General features: G+C 37.9%; 1 protein-coding gene across 1 annotated transcript in view; it reads left to right on the plus strand.

Moving 5' to 3' along the window:
- lama2 (laminin, alpha 2) overlaps positions 1-19,861 on the plus strand; it is a 191,723-nt gene that overhangs the window by 95,148 nt on the left and 76,714 nt on the right. The window contains exons 21-25 of the mRNA XM_083934459.1: positions 6,713-6,924; positions 12,374-12,480; positions 13,046-13,318; positions 14,349-14,529; positions 17,195-17,331. Coding sequence (XP_083790585.1) covers positions 6,713-6,924; positions 12,374-12,480; positions 13,046-13,318; positions 14,349-14,529; positions 17,195-17,331 — 910 coding nt within the window. The remainder of the gene's footprint in view (positions 1-6,712; positions 6,925-12,373; positions 12,481-13,045; positions 13,319-14,348; positions 14,530-17,194; positions 17,332-19,861) is intronic.

The raw sequence follows: 19,861 nt of genomic DNA on the forward strand, positions 1-19,861 counted from the left end.
TCCATCACTGGTACGAGTAAAAAAAAACGTGTGTACAACTTAACTTTTAAGCAGCCTCTTCACAATTACACTGACAGGGCCAAAAACACTACCAAAGCGATTGGCATATACAGTACATATCCACATAAATGCGCCCACATGCCGTAGTAGAGGAGCCCGGCTTCAAATATACTGAAAGTGCTTGAGCCCCGATACAGTGTCCCATCCCGTGCGCACATCAGCCAGTCTGTGGTGTATGTTTTATTCTATTTATTTTTATTACTTTTATATCAGGAGATGGTTTTACCTTTTTGCGGTCAATTGGTGTCTGTTTAAAAACAATGAAAAAAGTGTTATACTGTGTGAGCTTTTGTTGATTTTTTCCCGCTGTACCGAAACAGCACGGAACCGTGACCCCCACACCGAGGTATGTACCGTATCGTGACTTTTGTGTACGTTACACTCCTAGTACACATACTGTATGTTCACATATATATATGTACATTTATCTTTATTTGAATATGCAATATGCATCTGTGTGCACATTCTTGTGTGTGTATGTGTGTTGTTCTGATCCCATATGGTGCCTCAAGTCAGTGAGAGAGAGAGAGAGGACAGCTGGTAAACCAAAAGGAGAAAGAAAGAGAAACTGTTGCATTGACTCAGAGCACATAGAAGCTGACATAATGTAAAATAACATTATATTACTAATGACGGAATTAAAGAGGTAATCAGCAGTTGGTTGTTTCTTCTTCTATTAGTATAATTGATACCTGCTATGTACTACCTGCCATTACAGTTCATTATCTACAGTGCTTTTGTTGTTGTTAGTGGTAATTAATTGTAATGTATCAATTTGTCTGCATTATGGGCTTTAACGAAATGAGCTACTCTATTCCCCCTATGCTAATAGACTATCCACATGCCGTTTAGTGCTTCTGCTTTTCAATTTCCTGTCCATAAACAGCAATTTAGGATTTAGCTGAAAGCTGTTTAATGCAAATGCCTCATAAATAAGGCCACTAAAACGTTTTGAGTTGTAAGCTGCAATTTTGCTTTTGTCAGTATATTCCAGATGTTTTGGTCTTTAATGGTATTTCAGCTTTTACATTGAGTTGGATTAGATTTTGGTGACTCAACACTGCCTAACTGTTAATACTATGTGATAAATATGAGGCACTTAATAGATTTCTCTTTCATGTAGGAGGGAATAGGAAGCAGTGGTGATGGCTAAGATCATTCTTAATAATATGATATGTTTTAATATTAGTCATGTAAGTTCAAGTCTGACTGATCATGCGCCCCTTCAATAGGGTTAAAACTTATAAAGAGTCACCTGAGATGAGATCTCCTTTCAAGGCAGATGCGGAGGGAACAGGATGACTTTTGAATTAAATCAATCCACAGAGAAATGCACACAGCCCGTATTTAGAAACTGTGCCTTTAAACAAGCCATCAGGACTCATGTATGTTCTCCCCAGGGGGGCTTGGTGAATTGAAGTAAAAAAAAGCATTACTTTTGTTATTGGAAGAAGATCACATAGAATATCCTGTATGTGTGTGATTGGGTTAAAGAGTTGGTTCAGAGATACAGTAGTTTTGGTGAATTTTGACGTTTTCACAGTTTCTAAGAAAATAAAAAAAATGCCTGAGGACCTGTTGTGTGTGTTCGGTGTAGCCTGATATTATGTCAATCAACAATATTAGGCTACTTTTGCTCAATGGCTTTGTGTCTGTGAGATGAAACAACATAATCATGACCCCTTTGGCATCAAGGAATTGAACAAATTGAAGCTTTTTCCTTTGAAGAGAGGCCCGCAGTCTCAGGCTTGGAAAACCCTTGGACTCACCCAAAGTCCAGCCATGTGGCATGTCACATGAGCACTGAGGTATAATCAAAGTTAAAAAAAAAGTACTTATGACTTATGTTCACACTTTGGCAGAACATTTTGTGTCCATGTAGGACACCATTGCTCATAGTAAGATATTGGTATTATGAAATAGATTTCAGAGCACTTGAAGCTGTATTATACATTTTTAAATGTTGGCAAGGAAGTTCATTTTAAATGTTAATGACTTCAATATAAAGAAAGATGAAGAGGAAAAAAATGAAATGGCTTTTTTTATGAGAAAAGTGCTGATACTTCCCAAACTCCAATCTGACTGCAGCAAATCACAATTCACAAAAGAGATTTAAAACTGCACGCTTGAACTGTGTTCTTTGGCAGCCTCAGGTGGTTGACGATTGGAAATTGTAAAAGTTAGTCACACTGAAGCAAAAACAAGACCTCATTTGATCTTAGTTCCCTGCTGTAATATGCATACATTAAAAAGAAAAGAATTACAAAATAACTTCAAGGAGTTTATTTATATGAAAGTCCCTTTTTACATCCTAAAAACAACCTGCCCCATTTTCTGCTTTTAACAGGAAATATACAGTAGCACTTGAAGAGAGCATCTCAAAATGCTTTGAAAAAAGATATATGAGGGAGGAGCAGAGCCTGTGTTCCCCTGGTGACGACTCCCCATTTATAACACTAAAAATAAAAGAACATCCCAACCCTTCTCTTTCCCACTGTAACTCTCTACCAGTTGTGCTCACCATCCGCTTCCTGTAGACTCTGAAGGACTAGACCAGGTGTCTGACCCCCCCACTATATCCTTCAAATACACTGGACACTCAACTAAAAATACCTTCACTTCCTCAAGTCTAAGTAACTACACATGCTGACGGTGCTGTATGAAACAGAATAAAATAGCTTTAGCCCTTTAGCTGTGATATTATCTCAACAACTACTTCAAGTATGAAAATAAGAATGTTATGGACAAATTCCAATTTAAATAGAATTTTATTAATGCATAATAATGTTCACAATAAAAAAGGTATGCAGTGTAATAAAGAATTGTGCAAAGCAATTGACATACTAGCCGTTATATGTGGTTCATTATACAACGGCTGTGAACCAGTCGATTTGAGCTACGCGTTTTAAAAATAAAATTAAAAAAGCCTTGAAGTGTGAATTAATCTTGCAAATAAAACTAAATTCAAACACACACTTTTGTTCCTCTTCAATCCTTTCAAGAAGGGGGACTGCTGCCAGTGTGATTCTCCACTTGACTAGAGAAATGCGCTTGTAGAACTACACACACTAACGAAAATACACACACACACACACATGAAGAAACACTTCAACATGCACATACACACAGAAGCTAATAAACCAGTTCTATTGAGTACCAAGGAGGGTCAGTGGTAATAATGGTTGGCTGCTCTTGACTCTTTCCCGCTCTCTGTCCTTTCTTTTCCCTCCTCTCTAAATTCAATTCTCTTTTCAATGTGAAGACCTTTCCCACCTCTCCATCTCCCTCTCTCCTCTATTCACTCTCTCCCACCTCTCTTCACTCACACACACACACACACACACACACACACACACACACACACACACACACACACACACTCTCTCTCTCTCTTTCTCTCTCTCTCTCTCTCTCTCTCTCTCTCTCTCTCTCTCTCTCTCTCTCTCTTCGCTCTCTTCTCTTTCACCTCAATCTACTTTTTTTAGCCTTTAGAGCTTTATTTCAGCATAAGCCAGTTTTATTTAGTTTTAGTGGCTCTTGACATGGGGCAGCACTCTGAGGTTAATATACACTGTAGATCCAAATTAGAGAACAAATTATTAATGCTTGTTTATTCCGAAATGCTGTTCTTTATTATTGTTCAGAATTTAATAAAATGTCAGTTGTGGCTATACCACTGCTGTACTAGCACATTTTTTTTCTAAATAACCAAGGCACTTGGTTGGTTGGGAAAAAGCAGTGAGCAAAATGATAGAACACTTTCAGATACCTCCCAGTTATTGGTGTTTTTCTGGCACCTGGTGACAATATACTAAATCGTTGGACACACCCTTTTTATCTGACAGCTCTCCTGATTACTTTGCAACATGGCAAGCTGCTCTAAGGTAACTGAAACTCTACAAGGACACAGATTAATTTAGGTCCCTCAGGTGCCTCTTGTACAGCTACATTGCAAGGTGAATGCAAATGTTTACGTGGACCTCCTTCGGCAACCCTTATTGTCTCCCAATAAGCCTGCAATTCACTGCAAAACGGGTTTTGCAGTGAACTGAAACAATTAAACCCAGAGTCCAGATCTAAACCTCATAAAGAATCTCTGGAAGATTCTTGGCAACAAAGTAATGTCTAAGAAACCCACTACAGTTACCAAACTATGAAAGAGACTGAAGAAAAATAGACCAAGATCAAACCAGAGCAGTTTGAGAAACTAGTGATGTCCTGTGGGTGCAGATGTAATGATGTCATTTAAAGCAACGGCCTCTACACTTCCTATTCATTTTTTAATCCTGTAGCCCAAAGAAAATATTGTTAATATTGTAAATTTTCTCTTCTGACACAATGGTTACTATCTTCTAACTTTGCTCACTGTTTTTTCACAAAAGGTTTTTGTTGAAGTGCCTTGGTTATTAAACATGCTAGTACAGCAGTGGTATAGCCACAGCTTATTTTCTATCAAATTCTGAACAATAATCAATAACAGTATTCCAGAATAAATCAAGTATTAATCATTTTTGTTCTCCAGTGTATTTATGCAGCATCTGGACTTCCTCTTATTATTAATCAAACAAAAGGGTCTGAAAAGAGAAAATTAAAATCTTAGAATGGTGCGACAGTTCACGTGTCCTTGTCCTTGCTCAAGGCTGACACCGTTTTTAATTTTTTCTTTCCATGAATGAAACTAATCAAAAGGATGATTTTTATTTTTTGTCGGCATTTGCTTTCACTTATCTTTTTTACTGAAAACTAAGAACTTGACAACATAAAAGAATCAAAGTATGTTTCGATTTTTTTAATCATGTTCAGTCATTCAAAGATTTTCAGCTTTCAGAGAGATTTTCAGATAACATTTTCCCTTCTCTGTAAGAATGTGATATGATTGCCTTAACTCAAGTTAACACACTATAAAACATGAACAGACATACAGGGAATTAATGCCAGTTACTATTAAATAATGGTGAAAAAATGATGCAGTCACACCACATAAGACACATAAGATGTTGAATTGTAAGGTTATTTTATTTAACAGCTGTGCAACAGCAACTGAATGTTTTTCAGGGCTAAATTACGTGGTATCAGATCGGCGCATACACTCTTGCACAGATACGATACTGTGTACTCTCTCTACATACAAGCGTTTTAGGCAGTATCAGAGGCATCACAAAGACATAAATCATACTGTTCATTTATACAGATAAATTGTATGGACAGATGAGAATAACTTCTAGGAGACATGTGTATTATTGCATCACGGTGACTTTGTTGTAAGCAGGAGTAGCATTTAAATGTTTCTTGCTCCAGGTTTTTAACAGTATTTCAGTCATATGAATATTTTCATGAGTAAAACCTGGTCTGTCTGTTGCAAACAACCTGTTTTGGAACAAACTGCCCGAAGACATTAAAGCTCCATTTAAAAAAAAAATCACTGCCGATGCTTTTTTTTTAAATTTTTTATAAACTTTCATTTCATATCTGTTAATGTTTGGTTTGGCTGTTGCCCTCCAGCTCTTATGTGTATATCAATGAGTTAATGTCCATGTGTGTATGTGATGTCAGTGTGTGTTTAATATGAATTATACAACAGCCTTCAGCCGAGCAGTCTCACTGGTCAAAGACCCATCCGTAACGATTCGGATAATTCCCATGGACCCTGCTGGATAAGCTTTATTGCTTATTTATTTTGTGATTGGATATTGGTTGCAAGCTCATGTGGGATGAGACTGGCTGTATTAGTAATCTTGTATTTGGAGACCAGTATATTCTTGTTATACAAGCTGGAAGCTGTGGTAAACAATATTTTCATGATATTTACCTGCTGAAATCTGAGAGTTGTTTGTTCTGCAGTTGTTAGATACAAAAGAAAGAAAACAAGGTGAACCACTGCATATTTTCCTGCAGACCTGAAGGCTGAAAACTGCATATTCAAGTATTATTAGCAACATGAAAGCAGAGCAAAACTGTATTTTCAAGAGATATCACTGCACTGCCCATTCTTTCAATAAGAACCGAAGCACTATTATCCCAAACTACTTGTGAAATTGTTGGAATGAGAATAACAGGATAAAATGTTGTTGCTACAACTTGAAAGAGCAGCAGTTGGGGTGGGGATCAGTTATTGACGTACTTTGATGATTTTAGAAACGTAGATCCATATCAGTCTAAAAACTAAATACATACAATACAATACAGATCAATACAAGGACAACAACATAGAACTATAACCATTGCACAAAAACCACAGTGATTAGAATACATATAGGCAGCAGTTCCAATGTTTCTAAATGCATGAATACCTTGTGTCACTTTGTGTAGGTTGAGGTTAGGCCATTGTCATTCCATTTTTTCAATCATTTCATTGACAAATATATTTATACAAACAAAACAATTGCAAAAATTCTTAGTGAGGCACATTAGTGTCTTTGATACTGCCATTAGGTGTCAGCAGTCAGAAAAATCACGGGGGAAACCCTGCACAGACTTTATGTAGCATAATAGCGATCTTTGGGATGCCAAATAAATACTAGATTAATTTTCCAACATATCCTCTTTTTATCATTTGTTGAACACTTTTCTCCCAGGCAGCAGAACGTGTTTACGGCATGTCCAATATGAAACAGCATTATCACTCTTTCTGTGTCTTTCCAATGCCTCCCAGATGTTACAATGGATTCTACGGCCAGCCCGCTGTGCCAGGAGGATACTGCCAGCCCTGCGATTGCCACGACAACCTGGACCTATCCATACCTGGCAGCTGCGATCCGATCACAGGCCAGTGTCTTCGCTGTCGCCAAGGTTATGGTGGCGCGTCTTGCGAACATTGCGCTGACGGTTACTATGGAGATGCTGTCACAGCAAAAAACTGCCAATGTAAGTAGACTGACTAAAAAGCATCAAAACTAAAGAAAGAAACAAGTACATGTTAATCTATTAGTAGTTTTTATTTGTTGCTATAGTTTGAAAGTTACACTTTGAGTATGTTATTTTGGTGTGAAGCTAAATGATGTTGGGTTGTTCTACGGAAAGGAAGGGTTTTTCAACTTGAGGTGTTCAGGGTGCTCCTTTAAAAATTCAAAGTGCTCAGCAATGCAAAAGCAGCGAGCAAACCTTTTCCTCTAAAAAAAGCCGTTCCAGGCTGTTAAAACTAAAAAATAATTTAAAAAATTAAAACATGACAAATAATACGCTTCAATGTTAATAATAGTTGAAGAGTATTTTTTTCTGTCATTATTCAGCTCACTGACTTTATTTCTCTTTGCTTCTTGTGCTATTGTTACACTTCATTTACAATTATTCTTTAATTGCAACTTATGTGGCCACAGTGGCCGCTATTCAGCTGAGCAAAGTTACATAGACATGCTTTGAAGTCCAGTATGATGGTACCTTATTGTATATTCACATTTTGGTATCACTCTTATAATCACTTTTTCAGTCAATTTGTTCCTGATGACTGTTTTCTGTTTAATTAGTGCTTTTTACCAAGGTATTATGGTCCTATGGGGAACTCAGTTGTCCCCTGTATGTGAAATATGTTAGTAGGATGAGGGTAGGTTTGTAACTTTGGCGACATGTATTGGTTTTGACAATGCACTCTACTACCCTCTACTGACCCAGGAACACTGTCACAGTATGTCATCAGTATTATTTTAAAGATGCTGTCAGATCTTTCAAAAATCTTGAACAAGGACATTACAGAGTGAAAAAAACATCTACTAGCCAATATTGCAGCTTCAAGAACTCAGCAGGGGTGTCACACTGAACAGGAGTACTTGAGTATGAAACTCAATTTAAGCTAAATGATACCTTTTAATCCTTTTACTAAAACACTGAGTAGATACACCATCTGGAGTGTTTGTGTGTGTGTGTGCGTGTGTGTGTGTGTGCGTGTGTGTGTGTGTGTGTGTGTGTGTGTGTGTGTGTGTGTGTGTGTGTGTGTGTGTGTGTGTGTGTGTGTCGGAAAGCAGCTGTGTTAGTAGGAGGTGTGATGTCGGTGCGGCCCACTGACTGCCAGCTGTGTTTAAGAGTGAGAATTAAAAAAACTACCTGTAAAAAAAGAGGAGGGAGTGAATGAACAAGAGAGGAAGAGAGAGATGGCAGGGAATACAGACTTACAGATGGTGCTTGTTTGTGAAGATCTTCATTAAAACCTGTGCTTTTGATGAAATACGGCGGCGCCGGCAGCGAGACAGGCAGAAAGACAGACTAACAGATAGACACCTCACTAGGAGACAGACAGGACAATGCCAATAAATAGACAGATAAAACCCTCAGACAAGCAGAGGAGCAGGTAGACAGGCTGACGGGGGATATTAATGTATATTTGATAGTTCATTGTTCTGTAGTTGTTTCCCCTCTCCACCCAGCTAAATGGCTATTGATTAATCAGCCTGATCTATTGCGCTCCTACAGTGCTGATCGGCTGCTCGTGTCTCAGAGTTGGAGGGTTGTTATTGATCTTGTACGTATGACCACCAGGAATTATTAAAACACAACAACTCTTTCACTCTGTCTCTCTCTCTCTCTCTCTCTCTCTCTCTCTCTCTCTCTCTCTGTCTCTCTCTGTCTGTCTGTCTCTCTCTCTCTCACTCTCACTCTCTCTCTCTGTCTCACTCTCTCTCTGCTTCTGTTCGTCTATCTTTCTCTCTCTCTCTCTCTGCCTCCTGCACTCTCACTATCGCTCCCAGTCTTAATGGATTTTATTGAGTGGAGCAGGAGAGTTCAGGCTGAGCCCATTTATGTACTATTAGACTGTAAAAAATCCTTCACTTTTTCTTTTCATGTCAGAGTTCCCCGTCTGCAGACATTTTTGCCGCAGCCATTTTGCGTCTCGCCCTAATAGTGGTTCAGTTTAATTCAGTCTGGGAATAGAAATTGGTTTGATTTTGCAAGCAAACTTGACCACAAAGCAATTTGTGTGGGTAATAAATTCAAAGAATGAACTCCACTGAGCATTTCTCACATGGGGGGAAAGTCATTTGCAAGTTTGTTGAAAAGACAAGTGAGTTGTACGGTCACACATTTGACCAAAGTGGAAATGTAGTAATTCAATATTGTAATTATGCTTCCTGTGTGTCTGAAACTTATGGAATATTTCATAGATACTGAACACAGTAGATCAACAGACTCTTAGGGGATCGTTGAGAAACTTTACATTTCTAATTTGACATCTCTCAATGGACTGTCTGGTACAGTCCTCTGTGCTGAGGCTGAGAGTTTGTGTTGCACTGGTACTGAAAAAAGCAGTACCATTCAATGAGTCAGAAACATCTGCGTGTGAGTTACAATACAATCTGCTCATCTCTTTATGATCCTTCCATGAAATTTGCAGAGAAACACCAACATATTTCATGTGACTGAAACAGAAAGGTGCATTTTTCCTCATGTCTTAGTATTTTACTGTACTAGTGCAGTGCCCTATGCAGGTCGCTTCGCCTACTGGTTTTGCTGCATGCAGCTTTCTCAAGAACTTAAACTCAACAATCTGCTCTCTTAGATCCTGAGAAATACCCCTGCCATGACATAATTGCATCCCCTAGCAATTTTATATAACATATGTGTCATTTATTAACTACCAGCTCTTCAGGACCAGGCTATTTCTGGGAACAAAAGCTTACATTCTAAAAGGTACATTGCTGATGCTTGAAATGTTTGAGTTCAATGCAATGTTACATCTCAGGCCTCTCCTCCTTCATCTTTTCTTGAATGTACTGTATTCAAAAGACAGACAGACATAGACTCCTTTTACATGATTTGGGGACAAAAAACATTTTCAAAACCCAACCTGAAGCAAATGACTGTTTTTTAAACCCCACCCCCCATCCCCAATTGTCCTATCATAGCTCCTTCACATGCCAGTGTTCTGTGGATGGGGCTCTTGTAAACATAATACCTACTTAAGATATTGCAGGGTGGTGTCTATCCAAAACCAGAAACACTAGAACGTTTACACAACTCAGTTTGTCCTGAAACATTAATAATGACGTTACACAAAGCTACTTGGTGCTGCAGTGATCGAACAAAAGTCCCCCCCCCAAGGCCTCTTAACACCAAATCTCATCAACATCCTTTCAACAGTATTGTTCCACTTCTATCTTCTTCTATCTTATTTACTTGTTTACCTCGAGTGTGGGCTCAATTTGCTGTTGGTATATACTGTATGTACCTAATAGATTGTATAGAGCCTTTACTTCTCACCAATACACCATTGTAACGCTAATGACAAAGAAAATATATAGATGCACAATAACTATCGCCTGCAGTTTGTGTACACGACAGATTGCGTATTGCTTGGAAAACAGAACATAATGCATTTCAAGTTGTAAAAAATGTTATCTTCAGCATCAAGGCCAGCACAGAAAAGGGAAAAGAAAAACCCACAACAAAAAGCAACATTTTATCCCACAACAAGGCTTGCATTGTAGCGACTGACAGAACGGAGTCCAGATGGTCCCTGAAGGGTGAAGCTTGGGGGGTGAGAGACTGTGTGTGAGAGAGTGTGTGTAAAAACCGAGATGGACGTAAATGTGCATGCTTATTTATGTTTAATAAGGCGTGTGTGTTTTCATGTTGTACATCTGCATGAGTGTGGTTGAGTAGGTGTGTGTGTGTCTGTGTGTGTTTGTGTGGGAGGTACGCAGGCCTCTCTGCATTTGTGTGAGAATCAGAAATCAATGTATGTATGCATGTGTGTTCCTGCATATTTTAGTATGTGTGTTCGTGTGTGTGGACATCTGTTGTACCCCTCTTTCTCTCTCACTTTCCCAACCCACACTCAGGTCCGTCCTTCTGTCTCTTTTACATTTAACAGTAGAGAGTAGCAGGAGGTAAAACAGGCGACTACTATGCATGTGTCTATGTGTTGTGATGTGTGCTACTAATTTCTTGAAAAAATGTGGGGTTTTTTGTGCATATTTGTGTATACGAAGTGTGTGCTCCTGACAGGCCATCCACCAGATGGAAGCTGCGATGTTCAAGCTTTTTAATTGTATATCTAAGCGACTGATTGGCATGTGTGGGTGTGTCTTTTTTTCCTTTTCCCGTAGGATTTAAACAAGTTAAGTAAAGTTGAAGTAACTCAGACAGAGAGAGAGAGAGAGAGAGAGATAGAGAGAGGGAGAGAAAGAGATTTGAAAGGTAGTATGTCAGAATAAGTTTGGATATTTCTGCAACTAACCCATTTATAAAGTATGAAAACTGAATTTTATGATTTAAGGATGAATTTAATGTCAGTAAAATGAAGCAAAAGGCAGAGATGAGAATTTCCACATAATTAATGAAGTTTCCGTGAATATACTGTCAATATGTGTAAAGTGAAGAACTTCAAACTCTTTTGTTTTGATATGTTAGACCTTGTCCTTTTGAGGGGAATTTATTCCCTTTTTACAGAATGTGGGCAGTTTTTAGCTGCCGCACACAGCTAAATTTGCGTTGCTTTGCGTTTCATCACCATCAGATCCAACTTGTGCGTTCTGCATTGTTATTTTACTTGTTTTCTTTCCCTGTCCACAGGAAATAATTTCTGTCAGTGTTGGTACTGAGCATTTTAATCAGAGAAAACAGGGCCACTGTGGGCAAAGCAGGGTTCATTTTTAAAATTACTCAACATTTATCCCTTTCTTCGAATTTCACTATTACCCATGCATCAGGAGCACCTGCTTTGTGTTTATTTACAGTCATATTCCAGCAGTGCTTTCTCCATTGTTTTGTATTGCATCTGTTCATTCATCTGTGCACTTTGGGAGCCCTACGCTGTTTTGAAATATTATATGTTCTCTTTTTTTAACCAAAAGTGTGGATTTACTTATCAGTGGACATTTAAGACATTTAAGACGGATGCATCATTATTTTCAGGCAAATCATGATGTCCTGTCAGTGTCTTGGTTTAATGTTTTATTTTTCAGACTGTCAGAAAGCTTTCAAAGCCCTGATGAAAAACTACATTAGGGCTTTGAAAGCTGTATGACACTCTGGAAAAAGCAGTTGGCTTCTAAATTGAAGACGAATTAAAGTTAAAAATTCTATCAAATCATCTTTCAGTTTCTCTGTTGTTGTCTATGTTTGGCTCAATTGAAGAGGTCTACTCAGCCTTGGTGGGTGTGCTCGCTCAACACTAGGGCCGCAACCAACTCAATTAATATGTCAATTATTTTCTGAATAAATCGATTTGTTGTGTCTTTAAAATGTCAGAAAATTATGAGAAATGTCAGTGTTTCCCAAAGTCCAAGATATCGTCCTCAAATGTCTCGTTTTGCCTCCTCTCCTCTCCTCTCCTCTCCTCTACTCTCCTCTCCTCACCTCTCCTCTCTCTCCTCTCCTCCAGCATGTCAGTGCCACACTAATGGCTCTGTATCTGAGGTCTGCAATAAGGAGACTGGTCGGTGCGAGTGCAAACAAAATGTGGTTGGACGACAGTGTGACGAGTGCATTGTAAGTATTTTACCGGTTACAATAATCTTTACAGATATTTCCAATATGTGTAGGTGCCATTCCTGTGTAGAATTTATATTGATTAATTTTCCACATGATCGTCCTCTGGCGGCACTATTTCTACTTTTCTTGTTGGAATCTTGCAATATCATATTCGTGTGAATTGATCTGTGGTCTTGAGAGTTTCAACCACAATTATCTATTGTGACGAAGCTTTTGTTTGTTTTCCTTTTCTATCAGACCATGATTGGCAAAGTCACACATGTAGAGTTTCTGCAGGACAAAGAGAATGTGGAACTGTATACATATTTCACACAATTTAGTTTAAAATATAACAATAGTCTTGATACAATTTTTCATTCTTTTACAGTTTGTATGAAATATAATTGTAATAATAGTACAATCATTATGACTGTGAAGGGTAATGATTATCTCCACAAGAGTTTCCATTTTGTTTTTCTACTTTTACTTTTTTCACTTGTACTTAAAGTTTGTTGTCTTTATTTGCCCGGCTCACTCACTCTCATTGGTCCTCCTCCACCCCTCTCCATTGTGATTGGTCCAGCCTAACTGCTGGTGGGATGCTGAGCGTCAGGACTGTATTCCTTGTCGCTGCAGCGCTCACGGCTCTATGTCTCAGCGCTGTGACATCGAGGGCCGCTGCATCTGTCGGCCCGGCTTTGTGGGCCGACGTTGTGACCTGCGTCGCCAAGGTTACGAGAGAAGGGAGACCCGGAGGCCGGTGGAGCGCGTTCCCATAGAAGCTGTGCAGCAGAGATGGGGGGGGTCCTCCCGCACAGGGGGTTGTCCCAGGGGGGCGTACAGGCCTAAGACAGGGGTAACACACACTGCATGGTGTGTTTTAAGTAGCATGGGTGTGTTTAAGTGGTGTGTAAAAATGTTAGACGTTCATGTTGCAGAAACATATTTTACATGTGTCAAGCATTAATCTCTGTTTGTGGATGTGATGGTTGAGGCTCAAAGTTTTATAACATAGCATGGAAATGGAGGTGTATCACATGCGTGCTATGTAGAGTCTTCAGAGCGTGGCTTTTGTGTTTTTGATGTTTCTGAGTGTAAGCATTAAAGCAAGATCTTAAGTGGGGAAACACACATAATAAGTCATAGTTAAAACTTTTTAGTATCAATGTGCCAATGAGACATCAATAGGAAATGTTGCCTGTATATGTAACTCAAGGTGTGTGTTGTTGCAGAATTTTTATTGTTAATTTCATTATTTTTAGGCAAATCATATTAGCATACATAATTTATGTTTTTTTCTGAGGGAGCTTCATTCAGAAAGTGTTTATCTTTTTAATTTTCAGCTGAACTATAGGTAATTTCTTATTCAATTCATTTATCTGGCAACATTTCAGAAGATTTCTTTAATTGTCTCGTCTGGCAGATTGTAGCTTTAGGGGCGGTTTGTGAATGTCTGGGTCCAGTCTGATGAGCCAACATGCATGGCATAGGGTTTTGTTTTCCTGAGCAGAAACAATGAGGCATTTTCCGACTGTCAGACAGCTTCTTTTTAAGCCCTACTTCACTACACTGCAGATTAATTCAAATGGATAAAAAGTCACCCATCCTTCCTGTTCTCTTTTTATCCCAGAATAATACCTTGAACCGACCAAAAAAGCTGCTATTTCCCAGCTTGGGATCAATTAAGTATTTCTAATCTAAGAGATTGAGAATCTTCACAAATATAACATTTTTATTCCCTAATGTCTCCCCTCCTTTATTTTATTCAATCTAAAGAAAAAAGCCGTGCATTTTATGTCATTATAACCTACCTGTCTCTTGGCTGTTTGAGTATGTCTGCAACTTGTCTGTTCCTAAATCGAAACTTCTTCCTCACTTTTCTACAGGCTCAGACTTATGGCATCAGCACAGGTGGAGTGTGTGCCCCATGTCACTGTAACTCGTTTGGTTCCAAGTCGTTCGATTGTGATGAAAACGGCCAGTGTCGGTGCCAGCCAGGCGTCACTGGACCCAAATGTGACCGGTGCTCACGAGGATTCTTCAACTTCCAGGAGGGCGGCTGCACACGTAAGAATTTTGAATGTGGGATAAAGAGGACATTGTTTCTTTAAAAAAATTCCTTACCCTGATATCAGCTCACAGAAAAAAAGGTAAGCTCAATCCACTGGAAACCCTGACAAAATCATTCTAGATTTTTCCTGTATTTTTACTGTAATTTGCAATTAAGAAAAGTCAGCAATCACAAACTGCTGCACTGCTTTTCTTTCTTTTTAATTTAAAGTTTACACGAATTGTCTGCAGAGCAATTCTATTTAAAAAAAGCCATTGTGAATTTTCCAAAAATGCATGTGCATTCCTTCATGTCATGGTGGCAGATTTTTATATAATTATTGCAAAGCCAAACCTTTTTTTGCCCACGAGCAGGTCAGAGAAAGAGCAAAGTAGGACAAATAATGTTGTGAATGTGAGCTGCTGGCTTTAATGAAAAAAGCGCTGCTTTGTAATAAAAAACACACTCCTTTGTCAGTGCAGGCATTTCTTCCTGTTCCAGTTTCACATGGACATAATAAAGTGTGCCTCTATTATGTACAGTTAATAACTTGTTGGTTGAAATATCATCAGTTTCCTGCAGAAACCGCAAACTCTCTGCTTTATAAAAGTCAGAAGTGCCAAAATGGTGAAGACCTCAAGATTTCATTGTCATTGATGATCATATATGTTTGAAATGACATCATGTTTTATAAATAGTTGTGCTATATTTGCCAGGGCATCTTTGGAGAGGCTTTAGCTACATCAAACAAAGCACCTATCCGTACGTGCATATATAGATGTATATAATTATTATATACTGTAGATATATTTAGATAATGGAAGGAACAAATAAAGACAGAAGTAGAGAAGCAGTAAAGAACAGCCAAATCACGACCAAATACTGCCTCTACTGTATAAGACAGTGGAATTATCACATGTTGCCTAGAGAAACTAGCTGCTGATTGATATGAACATCTTTGAAGGTTGAACATACAGAATAATAATGATATGACCAATAAATTATGGAGCTAAAACATTTCTTATTCATCTTTGATGGTGAACAAGCCGAACAGCTGAGCATTATATGCGAAGAATCAAGTTTAGTCAATTTGACAGGAAAACTCTAAAAAATATGACACATAGCTCAGACTAATGCTAGCTTGTGTCAAAACACAACACAGTATTGGTTAGATGTATCCGTAAACTGATCAAAAAGTGCTCATCTGAATGCAAGCTGTTTGTTGCCGGAGCTGGGGATTTTCATTTTCATTGCCTAAGGGTGTGCAACGTCATCTGACATGACTTAAGTCATGTAATTAATATAATTATTAGAGAATATGTTTAAATGATGAAATCATATGGCCTAAAAATTTGACAACGCAGGCAGCAGGTGCAGCAAAATTGTACTGCCCAAAATGAGGATTAAGCATCCCAAGTACGACTATAAATAGCTTTTCCCACACATATCCTTATGGACTTTATAATAAATGCCAACCACTATTGACAGCCGAGATGAATAGTAATAGGTTAGCTAGAAAGCCCAGTCATGCATTAGAAAGACTAGATAGGGCTGGGAGTTATTTGCTTTGAATAATGCTAAAATCACTGCCACACTGCAGCGGTCAGGTAACAGAACTAATATGCTGCCTTGTGTTTAATGTTTCAGGGAATTTTCGACAGACAAGTTAGGATACAAATATAATTTCAGCCCGTGGGCATGGGGTTTCCAAATTTGATCGACAAACAATGTCTACGACTAGTTGATGACATACAACTTTAATAAACAATTTACATGAATTAATAGGGTGCCATTCCATTCCATTTCATTCCATCGGTTGAAATATTTACAAAATAATGCAACTATACTGTAACACTCTCTGTTCTTCATTCATCGTCTGCATTTACATTACAATTCAACCAGCATACTGAAAGAGAAAGAGAGTCCCTTGGCAATTGTATTTTCTGTGGCATGGTGATGATTGAGTAAGTAAATTGTTTGGGAAATAAATTGAAATTAATAACACTCAGGGATTATGGGTGTTATTATAAACAACACAATATTTCTGAAGTAATTCAACAAAATACCCTTTCAAATTACTGCAACAGAAGGTGTTCTATTTAATGATGGCTAGTCCATATTAATCAGTAAGTGCATTTACATTCACCTCAGTATCAATCTCTCATAAGCAGTTTCTCCGTCACTTTTACTTTTGTGCAAGTTGTCAAAAAACAGTAAGCTTGAGATGATGTTTCTCATTTCACAAATTGTAGACATTGGAGCAGCAGTGGTTTATTTTTATCTATAAGTGGTGTACCTTTGTACCCTTCTCTTAGCTCTGGTAGTTAGCAGCATTTTCCAACTATACACCTTTGACGTGGAATATTCTGCAAAAAGATTTAAAATAAGTAACATTTACATTTACTATGAAGAATGTGGTGCTGGAGGTCCCTGTGTTAAATTGCCGCTTTTTAAAAAAATAATTTTGCATTTTAATATGTTTTGATTCTGTACAGCTGCTACCTTAGGTCTCTCTTGTAAAATAGTTTTAAGTTTTCAACAAAATGTGTCAAGCTCATTTCCCGGTTCTCCCTGTGTTGCTGTTGAGAACAAGAAGGAATATGTTACTGAAATACAGAAATACAATCCGCTCATAAACCACTGATTTGTCTTTTAAAACATACTTTCTCTGCTCTCCGACAGCCTGTCAGTGCAGTCATGTGGGGAATAACTGCGATGCTAACACAGGGCAGTGCATCTGTCCTCCAAACACTATTGGTGAGAGGTGCGACCACTGTGCTCCCAACCACTGGGGCCATGATATCGTTACTGGATGCAAGGTAGGCTGAAAACTGGATGTGCAAAGAGCAGTTGTGAAGATTTGTATTACTTACAGTATTAGGGCTTAGCAAAACACACTAGAGGGACTAAAATTATTAGTACTGCGTGAGAAACAGGTAAATTATATATTTTTTGAAAGCAAGGAAACACAAAAGTCTACTTCATCATAGTCATATTGTCATATTACTTTCTAGTATGCAGAAATTATTTGAATCCGGTGAGTGACAAGTAAATGACAGTACTCTACGGTCTTTTTTTTCCGATTAACAGGCTGTTGCTATGGACACAGTTCTGATCATGGTCTCTGGAGGACCTTTTTTTTAAATTAAAATTACTTTATTTTTGTAATTTTGTTTTTATGGAACATGAATAAGTAGGAATAAGAATAAAGAAAAAGTGAACAAGTAATACAGTACAGCTTTGTGTTAAGGGTGTACTTTTCAAATAATTACAGGTGGAAAGAAAGGTATAAAAGGACATCTACGATTATCAAGAAGAGTAGAAACTACTCAAGACCATAGTAGTCCCAGTCCATCTGGTCCTAATGGGAGATTAAAATGATCATTGTCTTATGACATTTCTCTAAAAAGAACACATACAGACTGAATGTACACCCACTGAGCAAAAAATCCCAGAAGAATTTTGAATGTGATAATACATGTGGACCACAAACATGAGGAAAAGGGAAGAAAATAAAAAAACAAATAGATATGACATTAGCAGATATCTTTTCTGTTCAATGTTATATACATATGTATGTGTAATTACCAGTAACTCCTTTCAACCTTCCTCAACATGAAGAAGACAAATTACGGAAAATAAATTAGAAAGTAGCGATTCATTTGAGCACTGTTAATACATGTAATCATGATGAGGGGAATAATAATAAATAGATAAATAAATATGGAGGACCATTTTTAAATCATCAAATCATGTAAATCAATAACTTTTGTCAAATTATTGATTTATGTAGTGAATAGCCTTGAATTACGTTGTGTAATAAGTTTTTAACACCTTGTAATAAATTCTTCAGGATGATTCAAGACCCCTCCGCTATGAGGTCCTGCACCACCTTGTCGGGGTTCTTATTCACAAAAATGACCTGCACGCTCTACATTATTCCACATCCACTGTTTGTGCTTACTCAACATATAAGTCTTAATAATAAATTGCCACATAAACACAATTGTCTTATCATCTTAACCCCTATTAGTACATTGTAAAGGTTAATGTAATCAGAGTAAATCACTTACGATATTCCAGTTTGAGTCACAATTTACACACGAACACTTCTTTATCTAATATGCCTTTTTTTCTATTTCAGCTGGTAACCGCTTAATGTTTTTTTTTCACGACCATCTTTGCTCTTACTTCTCAGTCTCCTTTTTTATCTCCATTTCATCTTCTCCCCCTTTCTTATTGTCCATCCTCTCCTTTCTGTGTGCTCCCTCTCTCTGTTCTCTCATTATCGCAGTGATTGTTTTCACAACAGCCATCTCTCCCTATTTCCTCTTCTTCTTTATCACTTACTTTTCTTTCTGTGACTCTATCAGTCCTGTTTCCTCTGTGTCTCTGCTTCGACTTTGTTCAAAGTGTTTGAAAAGTAATTATTCTGCACCGAAAGTATCACACCAAAGGGCCGCAAGGCAGCAATAACAGTAAACTATCAGAAATAGCAATAGACTATTAGCAATTAGAGGCTTGAACATGAAAACACATAGTTCTCAGTTTAATAGCAGATTGATCCAGAAGGGTACATCAGCACACCAAAGAGAGAGGCAACAGATCTTAGTGGTACCAAACAAACCTAAAATGGTACCAAAGACAACAGAACAAAGTAAAACACTGCAAAGCAGAAATGTATAACAGAGCAGTCAGTGAAGTACAACAAAAGAAATAATGAGCCAGAACTGAGCAAAATAGATACCCACAGCAAGTTCTTGAGTGTGAAACATTTATCCAGTTAACATCGACACAAAGAATTTCACTGACTATCATCACTTATTGACATTGAAAGGCTGTTGCTCTGGGTCAAGAGTTCAATATCAGCTGTAAGTGTTAACACATAGCTGGTGTATAAACTCTGAACAGAGTTCATTCAACACTAAAGATCTTAATTGAACTGCAGTTGTTCGCATTTCACCACATAAGCATTCAAAGCTTTTTAGCTTATGATTGTGCTTCTTTCGCCTGTGAATACGCAGAGCAGTTACCTGTTTTTAACAGTGTTTTCCCTGATAGAGACATTTGTCAATTGTAATTACATCCAATGTTGTTCAGTGATTGTTTTTAGTAGAAACATTGTGTTACTTTGGTGTTAACAGGTGGGGTCTTTTAACCCCCTCCGATAATGCATAATGTACTTATAGAAGTTAAAAAAAAAACCTTTTTCAGATTTGACAATACTGTGTTGTGCGCTCTAGGTTGATTGTCTGCACTAAGGCACCAAGACAAATGTGCATTATACGAAAAAGGTTTTGTTTGATGTTCTAATGTCTGTATAAAGTATTAAGGGCAACTGAACTAATC

Source organism: Echiichthys vipera (assembly GCF_963691815.1).
Source record: "Echiichthys vipera genome assembly, chromosome: 19".
Lineage (NCBI taxonomy): Eukaryota > Metazoa > Chordata > Actinopteri > Perciformes > Trachinidae > Echiichthys > Echiichthys vipera.